The 22,482-nt window shown below is 38.9% G+C and overlaps 1 protein-coding gene across 1 annotated transcript; it reads right to left on the bottom strand.

The window, feature by feature from the left end:
- Positions 1-470: 470 nt before the first annotated feature.
- Positions 471-22,281, bottom strand: spag1b (sperm associated antigen 1b). The gene is made up of 18 exons (XM_077576298.1): positions 22,002-22,281; positions 21,432-21,591; positions 21,234-21,356; positions 21,102-21,157; positions 20,158-20,261; positions 19,962-20,067; positions 19,745-19,875; positions 17,603-17,709; positions 15,518-15,650; positions 14,152-14,604; positions 9,213-9,312; positions 8,664-8,816; positions 8,417-8,574; positions 7,514-7,655; positions 6,160-6,286; positions 5,808-5,966; positions 4,469-4,789; positions 471-1,538 (listed from the first exon to the last, which is right to left on the bottom strand). Exons 1-18 carry the CDS (start codon positions 22,142-22,144, stop codon positions 1,410-1,412), a joined length of 2,805 nt encoding a protein of 934 aa, XP_077432424.1. The 5' UTR covers positions 22,145-22,281; the 3' UTR covers positions 471-1,409.
- Positions 22,282-22,482: the final 201 nt, after the last annotated feature.

Genomic DNA, 22,482 nt, shown 5'->3' with positions numbered 1-22,482 from the left:
GTCATTTACACTACCTACTTTCTGATGGTTTTCCAAATAGATCCCAAATTTCCAGATTACAAAGCACACGTCAAGGGTAATATTCTCAATTCACGTACACTTAACTGCTGGTTTATAGCTAGTGCACATTAGTGGAGCCTTTCCAAAGCTACAATATTTGTTTTATTTTATTTTTTTAACTTCCCTGTATGATTTCAAATCATGATTCATCTTGATTTAGTCTATTTGAACATTTAATACTTCATTGAAATTAATTCACAAACATTTATGCTCGATTATTTCAATTACTAGTCTGAATCAGCTTTTATTTTTGTTTAAATAATTGAATGTCTAATTATCTACATTTGAATACATTTACACAGCATTTCAGCTCATAATTTTCTAACAATATTACAATTTTTAATTAAAGGCATGCCTCATGTTGATTGTCCATAATTCTAAACTAAATAAAGTAAAATGACAATGAAGAATGCTGGGAAGTTACATTTGCTTTTTAATGTGGAAAAACTGCCATTCTATCCCATTCCATTGTGACTAAGTCGAAGTATCATTGAGCAAGATACTGAACTTGTGGTGGAAAAGTGCTATATAAATGAAGTACCATTTACCATAAAAAAAAGTGTCTTCAATCACATTTAGTAACGACACAAATGACATGACGATGCTGAACCCGGCAATGATAAGTACACCTTTATTGCGATGAAAAAAAAAATTCCACTCCTTTTCTATCGCACACAACATGAACTACACAGCAGACTAAAAGTTGAACTAGTTGCTTGTCCAACACAGACTGAAGTGTGGAGTGAGTGTTAACCACGATGACGCCATCATGGGCTACTAAAAAAAAAAGACCACCAATAAACTGATTTGAAGTTTCAAGTTGTATTTTCACCAGTTCAACAAGTAGTTGCCATTAGTGACTAAACAGTTGTATCATACCATCCTATATCTTCCATAATAATACAGTATATACACTTATAGAACTTTTGAGATCTTCCCAAAGGCAAGGAAGGAAAGTCTTAAATACGCAGCATAATACGTACAATTCCCTGAAATGAAAGTCATCATGCAGTGAATATCAGCAGCTTCGACAGCAGCTGATTCATCAACATTGTGATATGCAAGGACTTCAGTGCAAGGACCGCAACTGAGAACATCTCAGATCTCATTTGCTAGTACACTCGAGGTCCATCATACTGTGCCCTTTGTACAGAATTGGTTAGAGTGGTAAAAAAAAAACAACGAAATTCTCCTTAGCAAAATTGTCTACAAAGAAAATATATTTTCCTTTTACAGTCTGGGACACGTTGTGCAGCAGCCCACATCTTTTGGGGAGTTTTGCATAGATCCAAGATTGATGATGAAGAAGATGATGCAGCAGCAGCTCATGCAGGGAGGATGCAAACGGCTCAGATGTATTTGTTGGCCAAGTTCTGAACATCATGCTTGGTGAACTCTGTGCTCTCAGCAGATGACAGGTGCTCAAACAATTGGCTCACGTGGCGCCGCTCGTCCTTCTCCAGCAGCATCAGTACCACCTGAGGAAACACACACACATGTGCGTTAACCCATTCAATTCCTTAAGTGACTTGTTCATTAGAATCAAAACATTACGTGCCAAGCACCAGTGTTTTTGTATGTAACATTTTTTTTTTCATTGGGCGAGGTTGATTAGGGTACTGATACCAGTAGTCAAGTCTCAAGTAGTCACCACTTACCAATGGCAATACCGAGCTCCGATACCAAAATTAGTTTTGATACATAACATTTCCCCAAAAAACAATGAGAAATATTTTTAAATAAAGACTTGCAGTTTATATCCCAATGTAGATTTTTTTCCCCTTTAAAATGGCGGTAATTTTCTGTTATCTTTTTCTATAGGTACAGAAATTAAATCTATCAGACATTTATGCTTTTAGTTCCCACCCCGATCATAAAACAGCCAAAAGAGGGCGGGTGATACGTAGCGAGTACCACTGCCTTGAAGTAATAAATATCGGCCGATACCAATACACAGGCTTGGGGAGTAACGGAATACATTTACCGCCGTTACGTATTCAGAATAAAATTTTTTTTTAAACCGCATTCCGTTACAGTACAGGAAAAAAAAAAATCAGATTACAGGTACATTTGTTAAAAATGGGCATTATTTCGAGGGATTACAATTTCTACAATGAGAGAGCGAGAGATTTAAAAGGGTTCACAGACGAAAGGAGGAAGTAAGTGGCGACCGGTATTCACGGTTCGGAACATACTTGGCTTGCTGAAGGACCGATTTATCTTTAACCAAGAAAAAGTTTTGAGCTGCGGCATGCTACGCTGATCTTCTTGCTAGCTGTCGCTACAACATAATGTGAATTACACCTTGCGAACAAATATCCCTCTCACCAATTCAACACCATACACAATATGCCTAAACTCCTGACTGGGATCAAAGTTCATTTTGCAGTTGATGTCCCGCATCGTCATCCTCATTGGATGACTATCGATCTATCCATCCATCTATCTGGTGTGGTTGCTTTCAGTGACAGTTCGAAAACAGAATATGGACATCAATCAATCAATTAACCTATCTATACATGCGTTTTAATGGTTCAATCAATTATGCAAGGATTTTTGCTATTGGTGGGCTGCCCGGGTCCCCATCACCTGCAAATGGCAGGGGCGCCACTGTATAGAAAAATAAACTGTGGCGATATTTATTTTAATTTTGTCTTCATTAGCATACTCAGTTTAGGAGTAATCCTAAAGTAATCAAGTTACATTACTTTAATATTATGGTACTTGGATTACGTTACTATTAACTAAAATTTTTAGCAGGTAACTTGTAATTGTAACAGAAAACATTTTTCTATTTTTAATCATAATTAATCGCATGACTTCACTAGTTAACTCACGATTAATCACAAATTTAAATATCTGTTCTAATACAATATTTAAAAAAAACACTAGGTTTTCATACTCTTGTTAACAAAAGTGAGAAAAAATGTTAAACTAATAGAAATAGTTCAAATGAATTTTTGACGTCTATAGCCGTCAATAGCAGTGAATGAGTTAATAACCTCTACTTTACAGAAATTCACCTAGAGCAGGTGGGCGTGGACTGTATCACCCGCGAAAAGTGGGGTAACACTGTACCTGGTATCAGTACTCACCTATCCCTAGCTAGTACCACGATTAAGCCATTTGTGTCACACACTAGTAGCCTCTTGGACTCTACTAATAGCACCGAAATGCTCAGTAGTGGTTTTGCCTGCACTACTAGCTAGTGTCATAGTTCTACTAGTGTGTAAAAATGTTCTACATTAGTGGTAGGAAGTAGCAGAAAACATGTTTTTGTTTTTAAGATAGTAGTTCTACTGGTGTGCCCTCGTCTTTTCACGAATATGCTGAATTGTAGACTCACTACAACTTCGGCATGTTACTATTCTGAGGCAAAAACGTGCACGTGCAAGGGGCAAGTTGGGACTTGCATGCTAAATGGGACCTCGTGACCCACATTGATAACAAATTTAACACACCTGCTCCCCATTCACACCTGAGATCTTGTACAAAGTAACACTAATGAGTCACATGACACCAGGGAGGAAAATCGTTTCATTGGGACCAATTTGGACATTTTCACAAAGGGGTGTACTCACCTTTGTTGAGTTATTTTTAATCTTAGGACGGAAGCAAAGCCGGCTTCGTTCCTCAAACAAATCTCGTACACACAGAAGCATTTCAAGACTTGCGTGTGTCCAAAAGAAGACGCTGAGGACTTTTAATGGTTGTAATGTATATGCCAAGTCTGGAGTGGCGCTGTAGCGCAGATACAGGGAGTTAACGAAAAGCGTAGAAGAAGAATCAGCAAAGAAGACAAACACTTTTTTTTTTACTTTGCAATGTATAGATCAAAACAACATGAAAAAGATGAACAAATCAAGTGAATAAAGAAGCAAAATATTTTGCTGCAAAAGCATGAGCAAGCTAAGGCGGCTTCGCAAAACGACTACGACACGGCTATCCGCCATTGTTGTTGACGGACTGACGGTTCGCGCGCAGTCACGCGAGAATTGGACCATACGTCATCAATCTGCGACAAAGCGTCGTCATCGAGCTGGAGGAGTATCCTGCATATGGTGTCCAGATGGACGCGTACAAGGCGCGTTTTAAAATCTTTCCACTCTGGAGCCCGGTTTCAAAAGTGATCGGTTTCAAGCTCCGAAACTGCGCCGTCGTGTGGACGAACGACTTAAACGGTAAAAAACTTATGAGGATACATTGAAACTGGCTTTCGTGTGGACGGGGCCTTAGTATTTGCATTGATAGCACCAAATTTAACACACCTTCTTTCCATTCACACCTGAGACCTTATAACACCGAGTCACATAACAACAGGGAGGAAAAGCGTCTATTTGAGGGGTCTACTCACTTTTGTTGCGTATTCAGTTAATTGACACAAACGTCACGCGATGTTGTCACTCACCGAGAACCTGTCAGCAGTATGAAGATGACTGAGGTGCTTGTAAACGAGGTTGGGGTCCTTCTCCAGGAGGTGCGAGTCCAGCACTTTGAAAATGAAGCTGATGGTCTGCCCGTTGAGCTGAGTGCTGACAAAATGCGGCAGCTGCTCCGGAGCCGTCGAAGCCAACATGTCGGCGCACGCCGCCATGTTGCCGCTGCTGCAGGCGTTGTTTAAAGCTTGGCCAAACTCGTACGCGTTGCTCGCTTGGAATTTGCTGCATAATTCTTCTCCGAAACAGCTGTCTGAGTTTGCCACTGCTGACGTTTCCTGATCACCGTCCACCTGTGGACCAAGCAAGCATAGACATAGATTTAGTGTTGAGATTGTGTTGAATAACTGTTTAGAAGTTAAGAATGTTGGAATTAGATGACTGGTTGATGATGAAATAAAATGGACCAGCTTGCTCGATGTAATAACCTGTTTTGGCAAAAGTTTATAATGAGACCATTTATCATTTTAATTGAATAGGTGAAGAAAAAAACAACACAAATTATATCAATGTTCATTATTTTCCCCACCCACCATTTTTGACCGCCTGCTGTGCCATTTTGAATATTTTGAAATTTCAATGACATTTGATGTTTCTATCTATTCTGTTGGACCAAAGGGATGTTTTGTGGCTGTTATTCAAATTAAAAATGGTCATTGAATTTTCCTGCCAATTTTAACTGAAATTTTCGACGGCACTGCATAAAGTAATATTTGTTGGATATGTTTTCTGATGCTAATGAAGCCTAGCCAGTTGTATCTTTAAAACATGTTTACATTTACCGCCAGTTTTTCTTGAGAGCCGCCGTTCACTCGTCATAATCACCATTATTAGTAGAAACACCTTGTATGGCTCAAGAGTCGGATAACGTCTCTTCATCAACATCTCGCCGATAGATATTCTACTGAGCCAAAGTTTCTTTGGTGAATGTGTAGAATATTATGTACTTTTCATAGAAATTTCACAATTTTTGAAAATTTCAAAATGGCGGCATACAGTCAAAGTTGGCGTGAAAATGCTTAAAATTAATTTTGGTTTTTTCACCCCCATCTATTCAATTACAATAACAAATGGATTCATTGGAAATCGGGGGCGGCATGGATCAGTGGTAGAGTGGTGGTCTCCCAACCCAGAGGTTGTGGGTTTGATCCCCTGCCTTTGTGTTCATGTTGCAGTGTCCTCCTGATGCTGCACCATCAGTAGATGAATGTGTAAAAGACTATTTACCCAAATTCCAAACTTTTGCCAAAACAGGAGGTGCTATGACGCCAACACCACGTGCACGTGTATGTCTTCCCCAAGCGTGTTTACCTCTGCGATGGGGATGACCTTCCTGGATTTAGCTGGCGATTCCGTGACGAGACTTTGCTGGAGTAGAACTGTGACCTCCTCCAGCTCCTTCTCCGCCTCCTGCACATTGGGATCCTGTTGCAGCACCTCCTGGAGGTCCGTGCTGCATGCCAGGTAGTCCTGGCGCAAGGAACGACAAACCGTATAGATGGTCAAAAAAGATAGAAAGAAAAGCAAAGATTGGCCAATTCTATATTAATGTGTGAAATTCTAATGCTGCAAATGATTTACAAAAGTAAACGATTACTTGAAGCAAATTCAGAGCGACACGTCTATTGGATGAAGGCAACCTTAACCTGCATGACTTCCTCACCTTAAGCCCTTTATTGGCCAAAGCTCGTCTGTAAAAAGCCTTCTTATTGCTTGGCTCCAGTTTGAGTGCTGCGTCACAGTCTTGCTTGGCCTCACCAAATCTCTCAAGCTTCAAGTAGCACAGGGCTCTGACAGCACAAAAACACACACACACACACACACTTGGTCTTTCAGCAGCTACTCATTTGATTATGACTCATTCTGATAAAACCTTCAACACAAAATGGGAGGGGCCACAATTCATTTCAGTGACATTTTACGTCTTCACATAAACATGTGTGTAATCGTGTGTTCGCAGCAGCGTGGGTATACTGCATGTGTTTGCTTAGATGTGGCTTCACAGTCGAGCCACGAAGCACAACAAACACAATAGGAAGTTATTGGTGTCAGCAGCGTCAAAGTTTCCTTCCACCATCACAAAACCAACAATATACGAATTAAAAAAAACTGTAAATACAAAGAACATGTCGGAACTGGTCGGGCGTGGGTGGCTCTGCCCCTCTTTTGGCCGCTGGGTGGTGGCTGCGTCTCGGCCGTTTCTTGGGGCTAGGCTGTGGTGGGTGGCGGGTGTGGGGCGGGGGGGTCGTGGAGGGAGCGGGGGCTGGTGCTGTGTTGGGCTCGGGGCGCGGCCGCGTTGGGGCCGGGGGCGCTCCGGGCTCCTGGGTTTGCTCTCTGGCCGGCCCGAGGTGGTGCCGTGGCGCTGCCGAGGCCTGGGGGGTTGTGCTTGCCTTGTCCTGGCCGGGTCGACGGCTCCTCTCTTTGATAGAGGTTTTTCATGCATGCCAGATCCACCACACCAGCATCTATCGAAATTCAAACACAATCTGCTTCTTCCTTTGGTCGCTGAATCGGTGGAGGCTGACGTCTGTGGATCTCATTTTGCTTCATCTATCCTTCCTTCCTTTCTTTCTTTAGTCTTTCCTTTGGTCTCTTGAGGTCTCCCTAATTTGTGGAATTGAGATGTTTCTGGGGTTGGTGAAAGATTCTGGTTTGTAACCCTGTGTGTAGTAGGTGGTGTCTAGTCGGCGCTGGATTTAACTTTTGTCTCTTTTCTTTGATCACTCTTCGGGTCTCCTGACAACTTCACGACTCTAGCTGTATTCTGAAGTATTCGGTTTAGGTGAAGGGTTTGGGATTTTTAATAGGTTTCAAGTGAATCAATGAGCACAAACTAACACGCAAGCGCACACAAATACTCAAAATGATGATTGATGACATGTTGAATCGGTAAGATTACAGAATGAACAATAATGAGCTCTCTCAAAAACAAAAGAAAAAAAGAAAAAAAATCTAATGCTTGGTTTAATTACTTGTACATTAGAAGGAAAATAAATAAATATATAGCTTTTTCTAACCTGTTGGTGTAAATAGCACATTCCTCTGGCTTTATTTTAAGGCATTCCGAATATTTTGCCACGGCATCTTGGTATTGGCCCTTTTTCACAAACTCGTTCCCATCTTGCTTCAAATCTGTAAAACGAATTTCTGTTCTCCTTTCTAGATGACAGGGGGAGAAAAAAAACATGGTCAGCAAATAAGAAATTCACTCCAATTTTAAAAAGAGAAATCTGTGACAACTTTTTTTTTTAAACTGAAACTGCAGTGGAGGACTGGTGGAGGGATAAATTGGCGGTCACCTGTGTCTATCAGCAGCTCATTTGCATGAAATAGAACCGCCCCCACACACAAACCATGTGAGTTCAACAGTGGTGTAAAAGGATTAGTGTGTTATAATTCTTCATCTTTGGACCATTTCACATTCACACACATTCTATTTAGAAACAGTGACTGTTGGATCATTGGATGAAATCTAACATCTATCAGGTGCATAAGTTTGTTTTTGAATGCCGTTTGAATACAAATGTTTTGGCTGAATTACATCTTGTGGAAGTGGACGACTGAAAGTGATGCGTTTTTTTTTGTTTATAATTAATTAACTGCCAAATTTATTTGATAAGGTGTAACTTAAATATGACATTTTCACTTGCCCAACACTATTGTTTACAGAAATACATCTCTGTTAATGATGTGAAGCAAAACTGCGGTTAAAGCTCATTCAGGCAGTGAGCAGTCAGTGCATGAATGAGTCAATCCCAGCTCAGGGTTGTTCCTTTCACATTGTGGCCACGTAATAGCAGAGAGGACATTAATAGCCTCCTTTCACACTTAAGAGCGTAATCCCCCAGTGTGTCTGTGGATAGGCTAAAAACAGCAAGACTACTGATAAGTCACTTTTTTTTTTTTTTTGAATGACAAACCTGCGTCTTTGGCCGCCTTCTCGGCCCGAGCCTGGAGGACTTCAGCGCTGGGCGGCTCCTCTCTGCGGTGCTGCTGGGCCTCAAGAGGAACAGCAGGAATATCGGGGAGTTTCTCTCGCCAGTCCGCACCGTCCTGCTCGATCAGCATGCGGGTGATCCTGAGCGCAGTAATTGACAGGACACGCGGACAACAAATGTAAACACGAACACGAAATCCAGTCAGGGAAGCGGAAGTAAAGGCTAATACCTGTTGACGCTGTCATGTGCTGCCTGCACGCTGACGTCGATCTGCAGAACAGTCTTGTAATCCACGTAGGCCTTGCGGTAGCGCTCCAGGGACTCGTAAGCCATGGCCCGGCGCAGGAGGGGCTTGAGGGAGAACGGCTGCAGCTCCAGGGCACTGATGAGTATAAATAGATGTGAGGAGAGTGCAGCAAAGGATCAAGACTGGCACCCGATGCCGCTGTCAGAAACACGTCCACCTATTGGCCAGTTTTCACCAATACTGTATTAAGAATATTCATTGACTAGAGGTATTGACCCAACAATAATTAGATCATATTCCACCCCACTTATGTAGGTGTAGGGTTAGCAAAACAGAAACACTTCTCAGTACAACTGCTTGTGATCATAAATCTGCTATAGAGATTAATTATTATATTAATGAGGCCAATTATGACATTGTACTATTAATCATTTCTGGAAGCTATGGCTTTGTCACACTAAATCAATAACATTCCTTCTCACTTAATGTCCACACACGCGCAGCATTACAAGGTCAAAGTATATAACTGACCGTGTGCAGTCCAGTATGCAGTCTTGACAGTTGCCATCTTTCAGGTAACACGCTGCTCTGTTAGAGTACAGAATACACAGATCATCTGGACTGTCAATACCTGCAAGAAAAAAACAAAAGCAAAAAACTATCAATGTAGTTTGTAGTTTTGTAGTTGTATTTCATCTGAGTACCGTATAAGGCGCATAGGATTAGATAATAAGGCGCACCTTTAATGAATGCCTATTTAAAAACCTTTTCCAGATATAAGGCGCACACCGCATTATAAGGCGCATAGAATAAAAGCTACCGTAGTGGCTGGGGTTGCGTTAAGCAGCCACTAGATGAAGCTTACTTAACCAATATTGATCCACATTCAAGGCGCATCGGTTTATAAGGGGCACTGTCAGTTTTTGAGAAAATAAAAGGCTTTTAGGTGCGCCTAATAGTGCGGAAAATACAGTACGTCTTTAGAGTATGACTTGCGGTTCACTATTTGTTAGGGACAGATTGATTATCAGGGATAGATGAACTATTGTGCCGATATTTGACATTTTGATGAACGAAAAATCTGAGAGCTGATAAGAGATCAATTTAAAACTATGTTAACTTCAGGCAGCTATTTATTGATTTTTTAGTTAACTTTTTAATAGATGATGCTGACCATTGGAACTGCCTGCGCCTTTTGTTTTTGTTTGAAATCAAAACAAAGATCAGTTTAAGTCTAACATTTCAGGGAGATATATACTTGTGTTTTCATTTAACTTTTTAAGACGTGCCGGTGACCCTGGAAGCTCCCTGAATTTAAGATTTATAAAGGGGGGGCTTAAACATTTTTGTAAGTAATTTAATAAATATGACATTTCAACAAAAGGTAAGAGATTATTATTATTAATTTAGATTCCAATATTTTCCCTTTTAATAAAAATGGATATCGGCTCCAAATATCGGCCATCAGCCTCCTTAACTGGTACTATTAATAATTATTTATTTATTGGTATATGCCCTGAAAAAATAACATATCAGTCTATCGCTACTATGCATCCATCCATCTCCATAGAGCTTATTCTCATTAGGGTTTCCCATTACCGCAGATTTTAGGTGAAGGCAGCGCACACACTAAACTGTTTGGCAGCCAACCACAGGGCAAAACTATTCACGCACAATTTTTAGAATGTTCAAATCAACCTAACCTGCATGTTTTTGAAATGCGGAAGGAAGTCAGTGTACCCGAAGAAAACCCACTCAAGGGCAGAGAGGGCATGCCGGCTTCACACAAGAGGGCTTCAAAAACCAAACCTCAAAATTGTGAGGCAAACTTGCTAACCACTATTTCACTGTGATACATTTTTTTGTTTTTAATATCAATATAATTATAAATCAACTTGTTACTTAAAAGTAAAAGTTGAGATGCTAACATTCACAGTACCACAAAGTACTATAAACTTAGAGGCTAAAACTGGTTTGACCTATGTGTATTCATTTCATGATAACATCTGTTGAGTGAGAAAATAATTTACAAAACATAGTTTTATAATTTAAAAAATATATATAGTTAAAACAATACAAATGAACTGAGAAGCAACTGTAACACTGTGACCCTTTCATATAACAAAGTAAGGTACAGTAATAAAAAAAAAAAATACAGTATCATGTACACCATATAAACACTGGATAGATAGACCGAGAGCTAGACATCCATTTATATTATACATTATGAATATATATTGAGAAAATGAACACACACCCCCTTTCAAATTGCATTTTTTTTGTAACGAAAAATGACACCAAGATTAATCTATTATAAAACTTTTTCCACCATTAGTGATCTTGAACCTGTTAAATGCAAATGAAAAACAACTGAACTCATTAAAGAGAAGGTGAGTAAAAATAAACATTGGAAATAATGTGTCTTCGTTCGCAAGTGTGCATACGGGTTTATAACTTGGAATATGGCGGTCTTCAGAGTCAGTGGTCAGCAGTCAGCACACATTTACCAGCGCCGAAAGTGCCTCATACAGCACAAGTTAGAGAGCTTCCACAGCATGAGGGATCTCATTGACTATGTTTATATGCAGTCAATATTTGGGTTAAGGTCAGAATTCCGGTTTGTGAAACAATCGAGGTAACACGTTTACATTCGTGGCGGACAGAGTGACTCCCGTTTACGTGGTCATTTGTGCTCGATTGGAATATCGCTCAAATGTATCAGTGAGGAGGAGGGTTTAAAAAAAATTAAATACATTAAGGCATTACATTATATTCCATGGAACACAGTGAAAAATAAGACAAGTACTGGCTGTTTAGAACATTGCATTGACAACAACCTCTCATCTTATTTACATATCTGGGCTATAGGCTGGTGGCAAGATGGAAGCCTCATTTTACACAAAAAACAAAAACCTTAACATCTCCCCAAGTCATGTTGCCGCAAACCAGCAAATGAATGACTACTTTCTTTGTAAGTAGCGCATGCTGATTATTTGATATGACGTCATTGATATTTTTTCAGTTGTCAACTTGTAAACACAAAATCACTCTTGCACTTGCTTTCGCCATCATCATTCATCAGACACTTGCTCATCAGACAGATTCACGGCCTCGCAGACTGTGCCAACTTGTAGAAGCCCACAGAACTTAACTCATTCACTGCCATTGACAGCTATAAATGTCAAAAATTTATTTGAACTATTTCTATTCGTTTAACATTTTTTTCCACTTTTGTTAACAAGAGTGTGAAAACCTAGATTTTTTTTATTGTACATTTAGAACAATTATGAAATTTATGATTAATCGCGAGTTAACTAGTGAAGTCATGCGATTAATCACAATTAAAAAAAATTAATCGCCTCTTGCCCCTAATTTTTAATATATATATATTTTTTATGAATGTATGGCAGTAAATGAGTTAATTACCTATTTAATTATTTAAAAAAATCACAGCCAGTGGAAGTACATTTGAAATAATGTACTGCAGCAACCATGAAGTTGTAGATTGTTGTTTGAGTTTTATAAGCTCCAACTGTCTGTGAGAGCATGAAGGTGCCTGACTGTGATTTGAGATTGGATGAGTAGTAGGTGGAAGAGGAGCATGTGTCTGGAAGCTAAGGTTAATGGTTCAGCAAAACATTAGTTGAATGTTTGGCATTGACATGAACTGTTTATTTTCACAATAAAGAACACCAAAACTGAAAAAGGTGGCAGCAGAATGCTTTGGGTTTGTTTTGCTTCTCCTTGGTCAACATGGAGAGACTTTTGAACAATTTCAAATACCAGTCAGTGTTCGACAAAACCTCCAAGTTTCTGTTTGGACGCAAAAAAAAAAAGTCAGGAAAAGCCTTTTAGAAAACCTGAACTTTAAATGGAGTTCTTCAGAGGCACTTTCAGTTTCTAAAGCTGGCAGGTGTGCGCTGACTCCCACATGACTTTGAATGCTGACAACAAAGCCACACTGGAGGAAGATGTGCACAATTTTGCAACCACTTGTTTGTTTTTAGTTCCAATATTTGTTTTAGTCAGTCTCATTTCATTAATACCACAAAAAACATGACATCTAAGCAGGGATAAGTTGAGTTTTTATGCCTATATTACTGATATGATACAGTTCTTGGACCACACATTCCTTCATCGAAAAGGGAATTTGTTCCGAGTTTGAAAACAAGCGTGTCAAGGCTGGTCAAACCACTCCTCCAACCTGTTTTCAAGTTCCTGTAATTGCTTACACAAAAAACATAGCCAATGCAAACTTTGATTTCTGCGTCCGAGTAAGTTCTAAGGAACAAGCCTACTGTGTGATTATGTACATTCAATGGTAACATTAAGTACTTTATCAATATATATCAAGAGCTGTATAAAAGATGTCTGCTTCACAAAGATAGTAATGCTGTTTGATTGATCAATATACTGAGATGAGTTTATGACTATTTTGTTTTCTTATTAGCCACATGAGAAAGTTAAAACAATAGACAACAATATCAGGATAATGCAATACAGTTTTGCACAATTGTATATTGCAAAGTAGCACCTATATTTGGTCATTTTAAATTCAAATCAAAATGGATGTTACACCTCAGAACACTGGTTTGACCCAGCCAAACTAATTATGAAAAAGTGTAGAATTAAATAGAATACAAGAAAATATGTCATTATAATATTATTAACCATGTTGAAGTATCTCACCAGAGTAAAATAAATTCTAATTATTCAGTAGTTTTCTGGCAGATCATCAATCCATTAGTTTTTATTATTATTATTTTTGTATTATTTATCATCAGTGGGGTTGGGTGTGCTGTAATCCAGCTGACTTTGGGCAAGCCAAAACAGAGCATTATTGTATTATTATTCATTTTGTGTCCAGTGAGCGCATTTACTGTACACTACATTCATACTAAACTCTTAAGCGTATCTAAGCTTGAATGAAATTAGATCACTGGTGATGACGAGGCAGGTGACAGTCATGTACAGAATGTTGCGGGGACATGACTGGAACAAACATGACTTCAAACTGAGTCAGTCGCAGACTTTTATCATATGGAAACAGTCACAACCAGCACTGCAGTGGTATCGACGACATACATTATGGCAGTCCAACGAAAAGGAGTGAAACATTGAGGAAGCCTCAGTTTCCCTTCATTCGTCTATCATTCTTCCTCTTGCCTCCCCTGTGAGATTTATAGCAGCAGTCCCATCCAATTTCACGGTCATGTGACCTGGACAGACCTGAGCGAAGAGGCTTAGTAACAGGCTAAGGCTAAAACAGAAACGCCGTCCATTTAGAGCAACCCCAAGTATTGAAACCGTATTTGTTCAGATGTGGGCACAGGTGGGAGAAGGGGAGGCGACGCGTACCAGCTTCTTCTAACATGATAACAAGCTAATCAGTCTAGTCGTTACTTGAATGTCATTGTGACATAACAATATGTGAGTGTACATACTTAAGTAATAAAATGCTCAGCCTTACCTGCATCACTATAGCCTTGAATGGCTTGGGAGTATTTTTCCAGTGCATCTCCAAACTGTCCGTTTTTAAACAGCAGGTTTCCTTCATTCTTTAAGCGGGACAGAGATAATGGCAGGGCTCCACACAGTGCATCGAGATTGACAGCTTGTCCAACATTAGTCGCCGGTGGACTTTCCTTGCTGCTGCTGCCGGCCTGATCAGCCTGAGGTACTGTTGAGCCCCTCTTGACTGTTCCATTAGCTGCCTTTTCCTTGCTTTCTTGTGGGACTTTGTACTTGTCCGAGTTGCCACCTTTGCTTTTCCAGTGTCCGTGATGGGAGTGAGAGGACTCGTGCGGGGCCCCGTCCCCTTTGCCATGGGGCCTCTTTTGCGCGTTACCCATGTCTCCCCTCTCTGCAGGAGCAGCTGAGCACCGGTCCCCTCCCACAGTCTGGCTGGGTTCAACCGGACAATCTAGACCGGAGAAAGAGAGAGAGAGAAGGATGAAACACACCCACAGGAAGTAGTCAGTGGTTACATCACAGTTGGGGGAGGGTTGGCATCCACATGACACAAAGCCACATAAGAAGAGTTTCAGGAAGCGCGGGGGAATTACAAGAACACTGGTTAGGTTGGGGGTAGGGCGAAAAACACATGCGTGTGTACAGTAGTAGTGTGTCACGTGGCCCTGCGGGAGGAGATTTGTGGTCAATGGCTTCTCTAGCAGGAAGAAGGGTACTAGCTAACGGCAGATATCCACAATCTATATATAGCTAACAAATATACTGTACTGTAGGCTACGCGTAAATCCCATACAGAAGCTGGATGGGGACAAAAAGCTACCCCTAGAAATTAGAATATTGTAATTGTAAATTAAAAGCTGCATAGCATTTCAGCATAATATACAAAATATTTAAAGTACATTAAACTATATACACCAAAAAAAAAAGGCAACGTGTAGTCTAACAAAGTGCAGTGTCAATTGTAATTGCGGGATTTCTTTTGAGTATTTTTCAAGTAATGATAACGTAAACACTGGCAGTAGTGTAATATGCTATAAAAGTATTGAAGTACAGTATCAAGTTATATTAACTATGTAGCTATGGGTATATTAAAAAGTAAATTTAAAAAAAAGTGCAATAATGTAAATAAGGCTGCAAATACCTCGTTAAATGATCCGCAGAGACGTTTGAAAATCTGGATGGTGAATGTGTTCTACATAAGTGCATCCTTTCGGGATTTTTTGATTTTCCACTTTTTCAGATTGCAAAATAAAGGATAAAGACGATAGTAATTACCCCTACGTGCTCTCGGACTCTTCGGGGATATGGAATAAATGATAAAATTCGATTACTTCGGTTTGTTTTGAATATTTAACAAATCTCACCACCAATCTGCTCCAATTTTGTCTCTTCGAAATCCTCCTCCTCTTCCACCTCTTGGATGATGATTTTTCGGCCTTTTCTCGCTTTTCCCTGTCGCACATCTGTCACCTTCTTTGTAGTTTCAGACAGAAGTTCCTACATCACAAATAATTTCACACATCAGAATTTGTGATGACACATGAAGACAGGCTATTACGTCAGCAAAGATGACCATAATTTATGACCACAATCTGCGGGTCGTTAACCGTTTTCTCTTATTTATTTCGTGTTTATATTCGACTTCACACAAAACGCAGCGACACCTGGGGGGAAAATAATGCAACTGCAATTAATACCTCCATGCAGAGGTCCTCGTATTACGACGTTATCGCGCATCTACGCAGACAATGTAAAAACGAATTTGTGTCTAAATCGGAACTCTGTCTGTAGTCTAACACTAACGTATTAATTAAAGTAATAATCTATATAATAATCTAGTAAATATTTATGACTTTTAGACCTAATTGATCAAATGAAAACAGAAAATACGCGGGTATCTGCACGATTCTTGTGCCGTGAAACAAATTTGACACGCTAAACTGTTCACTTGGAATTACCATAAATACAATAAATTACGGATAGACAGATTATTGGCAGGGCCGATTACTATTGTTATTATTATTATTATTATTATTATTATTGGACCTGAAAGAAATATATCAGTCTATCACTACAATAAATATTCCAACACAATAAACTTAAAAGCAATTGAAAAATAGCAACTATGGCGGTCTTCCACCAATGCATCACATCCACTAAGTGATACAAGTGTTATGTAAAACGTTTGCGGGTCCACTAGTCAGGCCCAAAGCTGTCACTTGGGAGCCTGATTTATGCAACACATTTTTCCAACTGTTTGGGGATATTGTTATGGTCCAATGAAAACCATGCAGAGCTGAACGTGACACAAACGCATCACTGCTCATTAGCTAACACCATAATTGATGTACTGTGAAGCATGGTGTAGCAGCGTCATGCTTTAAAGCTGTCTCCAGCTGAACTGGGGCTATGGACAAGGCAAAAGGAATTATCAACAATTCAAAATAGAAGTGTTGTTATTCAGGGTTGATCAGAAACAACTTAAATGGTGGCCAGAATGTGCTGACTTCCAGATTGAAGTGAATTTAAATGTGATTGGTATTCTGATCCAGTCATAAGAATGTGTGCATAGTAAGTTGTGCAACATTATTTCAGTTGTTTATTTTTACTTACCCTCTCAACATTTTTTTTCAATTGAATTGTACAGGTTAAAGATCAATGTAATAGTGAAAACGGTTTTCAAATAAACAAGGGTGTGTAGACTTTTAATACCCACCGTTTATGCCCTTCCATCATATGGCAGAAGGTACAATAAAACTTTGTATCCAAACTTTGTAGTTGCCTTTCATGCAGCTGCATAAGTCATGCATGGCTTCCTGCGACTAAATCATCCTTGAGCTCAATTAAACAAGCCCAGATTTCACAGTAAGTACATTGAGAGGAAATCATCTTCATATCAGTACAGTAGACCCACACACATTAGTGGTTCAGCACTTGCAAATTCACCGATTCGCACTTTGTAACATCGTAAAAAAACAAAATAAAATTATTCTTGCATTTTTCTTGGCAAAATAATGTCTACAATATTTACTGTACTAGTGTACTGTTTCTGCAATTGAGACAACGAACAGTTACTTTTGCATAACCATGGGCCATAGCAAAATAGCTGCTCGACCAAGCTTTTGCTCAACCACACTTTTTGTTCATGTAGGTGAAAAATGTGCCTGCACATTCGGTCTTCCGATCACAAACCTAAAAGCTGGATAAAATACACTGATTGTTTTTTAAGGGTAGAGCAATGTTTCAAGATGTGTAAAATGTTATTAAAAATGCAATTGAAGTATTTGGAATCATAACTCGTGTTTTAGTTTTGCTTGAAGCTATTTATTAAATACAACAACTTGGGAAAAAAAACATTCCAATAAACCCAATTTGTCTACTTGCGCTGCATGCCGAATATTTTTACACAACTGCGCAAACTAGTTACTGTAATTGGTGGCTTAACTTACAATGGCTGGAACATTCTGTGGCTCTTCACTCAGCACCACGGTCAGGTCTTCAACTGCCATTTGGAAGTTCCCCAATTCATTGTGCACAGCGGCACGACGTAGCAAAGCTGGAGAGGACATAGGCTACATTAGTAATTATTTTTCTAGTTTCATATTTTTTCATTGAGACCCAATGAGGGTCCAACAAGTGCTCAAAAGCAAATTGGCACTTTTGCAATTCAATAACTTAGAATATTGTGAAAAACGTAAATCTATTGTTCAATTCAAAAAGTGAAACCTAACACATTGGCAAATATTGTAATGATTATGGTTTACAGCTAATAAAATCCCTAATAATGACGATGATAATAATAGCTAATAATGATTTGCATGTGAATAAAAATACTTCTGAGAAGACCAACATTTACACAGTGAAAAAAATAAATCTAGATTTGAGGTGGTGAAATTGCTTTTGTTCACTATGAACTACCATTCTTTACATTTAAAAAAATATATATATTTTAGTCGGACTTGATGCTATACATTAGAGTTTCACTTTTTTTAATGAACAGTGAAATACCACAATATTTTAGAAGCCCCCTGTCTTGGGACACAACAGTGACAATGGTGTCAGGAAGCCCTAGACGTGTAAAAAAGGCACACCATTTTAGGGGATGTGACTAAATTGTAATGGGTTGAAGGATATGTCCAAAAGACCAAATTGCCCCTATGGAATAATGCTACAACTTTGGAACCCTCAGGCTCGGCCACCAAGGTTAGAAAACTGTTTTAATTGAGGGTTGGAAGCGATCCTTAAGTCTCAAGATGTGCATTCACACAGCCTCACAACCAGAAAAGTCCACCTTCAGTAGGAGTTGCTAGCTTATCGTTATGCTAGCATGTTTTATTTTATAAAAAATATTTACTTTAAAGCAGCTTTTTGTTACATTGTTGTGTTGGGAAGTTGAAAGCCCATGAAAGATAGTCTCACGCTGTATTTCATGAGAATAAGGATTAAGAAAGCGTTAGCCAATCTTATATGAGTGAAAGATGAAAGCTCTGAGAACAAATTATAAGAAATATACTTACGTCATGTCATGTGAGGGAGAGACACAAATGAGCAATCTTAATTCTTTAATAGCCACACTGTTCTTAGGAGTCTTACAAACTTATCACTTGCTGAGTTCACCCAGATCATGATTATTTTATTTTAAGGTAACTATGATTTCAATTTTTTAAACCAAATATTCCACCCCAGGAACCTTTGAGTTGACTTTTCACTTTGAATTGTAACATCTTATTTTGAGAGAGCAATTCAACCAAAATGGACTTTTGGGATGCTGTCCTAATTTCTCTTTATTATTTTATCTCCATTACATCTGCAATCTTTGCTCTGTGGCTTTTTAAACAACTTTCCTTATTATAAATGACGTTTCTTTTAGTTGTAATATATTTTAGAAGTCCTACTTACGTTTTTCTTTTGACTCTGTAGTTTTTCAGTTTAGTTTATGTAAAGTGTCTTTGAGTCTTTTGAAAGCGCTATACAAATCAAATTTATTATTATTATGATTATTATTATTTATCATTCCTATCTAGTCTCCCACTCAGACTAGTCAGCAAATGAGAAGCTAGATCAGTCATAAAAATGATCCCATAGTAATGTATGTATTTAGGCTCACTAGCAATTGTCAACTAGCCCGAGCTATCTTAGCAAAGATAGCTCAAGTTATCTAGGTCAATAACAAAAGCCCAAATCTTTTAGTGAGAGGTTTACTGTAAAAATATTGCAATAATTCTGGTACCTTATCACTGCTATGTCACTCAATAAGGGAGCTGTCCAATGTACTGGAATGAAATAAGAACTTGCTGACAATAAATAAGGTGGTAGTTATCAACTTAGGCGAATCCCTCACGACACATCATAAGACCACGTTACGGTGGATGAGGGAAATGACAATTCCATAACCTTTTAAATGGAGCGGAGCTTCGGAGCTTACCTCAGGTAAGGTAAGGTAAATTCCACTGATTGTCACACCCAACTAAGTGGGGGCGAAATTCGTTCTGCGCATTTGACCCATCCCCTGAGGGAGCGGTGAGCAGCAATGATTGCGCTCGGGAATCACACTAAGTGGATCTGACACCCCGTATATGAAAATGAAGTACCTTTCACGTTGCAGGGTTCAACTTCCAATACGCTGTTGCAGTCATTCATGGCCCTTTGCCATTGTTTGAGCTTGATCTCTGCTTGGGCCCTGTTATTGTATGCAGCCACAGTGGGCATCATGTCTATGCTCCTGTGATTAGATGATACAATGACATAGCAGTATGAAAAGCCAAGCAAGGCTCAGCATATAGAGAAGGAACGTTGTTCAAGTCTGACCTGGAGTAGTAAGCGACTGCCTCCTCATAATCATTTGCTCTGAAAGCTTCATTTCCTTTGTCTTTTTCACGCTCTGCCAGAAGATGTCTCACCTCTGCTGTCAGCGCTGCATGTGTTGGTGAGGTACAATTTTGATGTTAGAGTTGCAAAACTCACTGCATTTGGCGCTGTGCAAATAAAATTTGAATTGATTTACATGAAGAATCCACTTTGGTCGTGGGATGTGCATTTGGAATGGGAGACTGGTCATTCTGAATAACATCCCCATCAATTTTCTGACATTCTTTCTCCACGTCAAACCTAGAGGAAGATGTTTAACTCATTCACTGCCATTGACGGCTATTGACGTCAAAAATTCATTTCAACTATTTCTATTAGTTTACATTTTTTCCACTATTGTTAACAAGAGTATGAAAAACGATAATTTTTTAAAATTGTACATTTAGAACAGATATCAAATGTATGATTAATTGTGAGTTAACTATTGAAGTCATGCGATTAATTACAATTAAAAATTATGAGTGTCGAGTGATTAAAATCGTAATTAACTCTTTGACTGCCAAAAACGTTAAATAACGTTTGGTAAAATCCTATGGAGGAGTGCCAAAGACGTTAAAAGACGTTTGTTTCAAAACAGAGGTGAAACTAACCATTTTCTATTGTTGATTACTGAAAAACGGAATAAGGTAGAAACAAACTTTTTTTTCTGATGAAAGATGAGAGTCCAATCTTTCATTTGGTAGTATGTGTGTTTCCATAGTCCAAACACATCATTTTCTGTGGACCTTGAAATATCAGTCAAAATGCTTAAATCGGCTGGCACCCACGGCATCCCTTTTCTGAAAACATCTGGCAGTCAAAGAGTTAATTGCATGAATTTACAAGTTAACTCGCGATTAATCCAAATTTTTTATATCTGTTCTAAATGTACAATAAAAAAATCTAGGTTTTCATTCTCTTGTTGACCAAAGTGGATTTTTTTTTTTAACTAATAGAAATATTTCATATGAATTTTTGACGTCTATAACCGTCAATGGCAGTGAATGAGTTAAGGCAAAGTACACAAATACATAGACAGATGTTCTGCCGTGTTCTTATTCCATCCTAAGTATTTTTTAAATTTTAAGACAAAACACTCACTTGTCCCATTCTCGATAATCTCGTGGCGTGATACACTTTTGTTTTCGAGCTGACTTCTGTGCAGGAAAACCAATGTTATTCAGTCAAATAAGATATTTTAGTGATTCTGTAGATAGAAGGAGGCATAATTACTCCGCTGAGTGGAACAGAGCAATTGGACCCTCTTATAGGCGGCATTTTTGGATCCACAACATCTTCAAACATTAACTGCTTTTTAAGGGAAGTCTCTGTCGCTTTGCTTTCATCTTGCCATATCTGCAAAATCAAACTTTTTCAGACAGGTTTTCATGATATATCAACATCAGTTAGGAAACAAGTGAAATTGCGCACCCTCAAATCATCCACAATTTTGCTCCACTCATTGGCTGGAAGGTTGGAGGATGTAGCCACAGGATTTTTCTTCCTAAGAGCTCGACTGAGAGGGTTCAGCTTCTCCAGTCGACTCGCACAGAACTCAATCAGATGAGGATAAATGCCCTCCTTCCCAGACCTGGATGCAAAAACACTTGTTCATTAGAGCCAATGTCCGCATGTATTCCGTAATTGTGTGGTCTCTTTAAGATTGCATAACATAATTCTGCGCTCAGATTGACAACATTAGCTACATTTAATAATGATATATAGTGATGTACACAGCTGGCGTAGTTAGCATATGATCCAGGCTCCAGCTCACCCGGAACCCCGATGAAGACAAGCGGCAGAGAAAATGGATGGACAAATATATATTTGAAATATTTTGGTTACAGCAGAAAATAGCACACTATAAACTACAATGACAGAAATTGCTAAATGAATAACTTCCTGATAGTTTAACGAAAGCTGACAATTATCTTTTTTTTCTAGTTGTACAGCACAATTTAGATTCAAATAATTGCTTTGACCATGCATTTTTACAATGACCTGAGTAATAGAAGGATTCTCTCCAGGTATTTGGCATCCTTGCATTTGTCAATGTAATCATAGTCCAGGTGCTCCACTGGGATCTTCTGGGACTTGCAGTCAGAAGAACTGAAATGGTTTTGAAGAAAGGAAGCTGAACTCATGGCAATAAACCACTTTACTCTGCTCAACTTAGATTTGAAATAAAATAAAAATAAACAAACAAATAAAAAAAAACTTTTAGGAGCTAAACTCACGTTTCTCTGAGTAAACACAAAGACACAACTCTATGTACTTGTTGTTAAACCCCTATCCCCGAAATGGCGTTATAAAGTATAGTGTTTGAAGCGTTGCCCGTGGAGACGGGACAACGGTGCACACGTCATCAGATTGCGTCAAAGTGTGATTGATCAAAGCCTGCATCCATATTTTCTCACATTTTTTATTTACGATGCAAAATTTGTCAAAGTTGATCATATCTCATTCATTTGTATTATTTATC

Source organism: Vanacampus margaritifer, chromosome 9 (genome assembly GCF_051991255.1).
Source record: "Vanacampus margaritifer isolate UIUO_Vmar chromosome 9, RoL_Vmar_1.0, whole genome shotgun sequence".
Classification (NCBI taxonomy): domain Eukaryota; kingdom Metazoa; phylum Chordata; class Actinopteri; order Syngnathiformes; family Syngnathidae; genus Vanacampus; species Vanacampus margaritifer.
The sequence above is the reverse complement of the archived record's forward strand: the minus strand, read 5'-3'. Positions and strand labels throughout refer to the sequence as shown.

Bases quoted from the DNA above. Each gene is read 5' to 3' on its own strand.
- spag1b (XM_077576298.1), bottom strand. From the start codon at position 22,144: ATGAGTTCAGCTTCCTTTCTTCAAAACCATTTCAGTTCTTCTGACTGC. The intron at 15,651-17,602 runs GTAAGTTAAGCC...TTTGTGATGTAG, and splicing joins CACAGAATGTTCCAGCCATT to GAACTTCTGTCTGAAACTAC. The intron at 4,790-5,807 runs GTAAACACGCTT...CTTGGTCCACAG, and splicing joins AGGTCATCCCCATCGCAGAG to GTGGACGGTGATCAGGAAAC.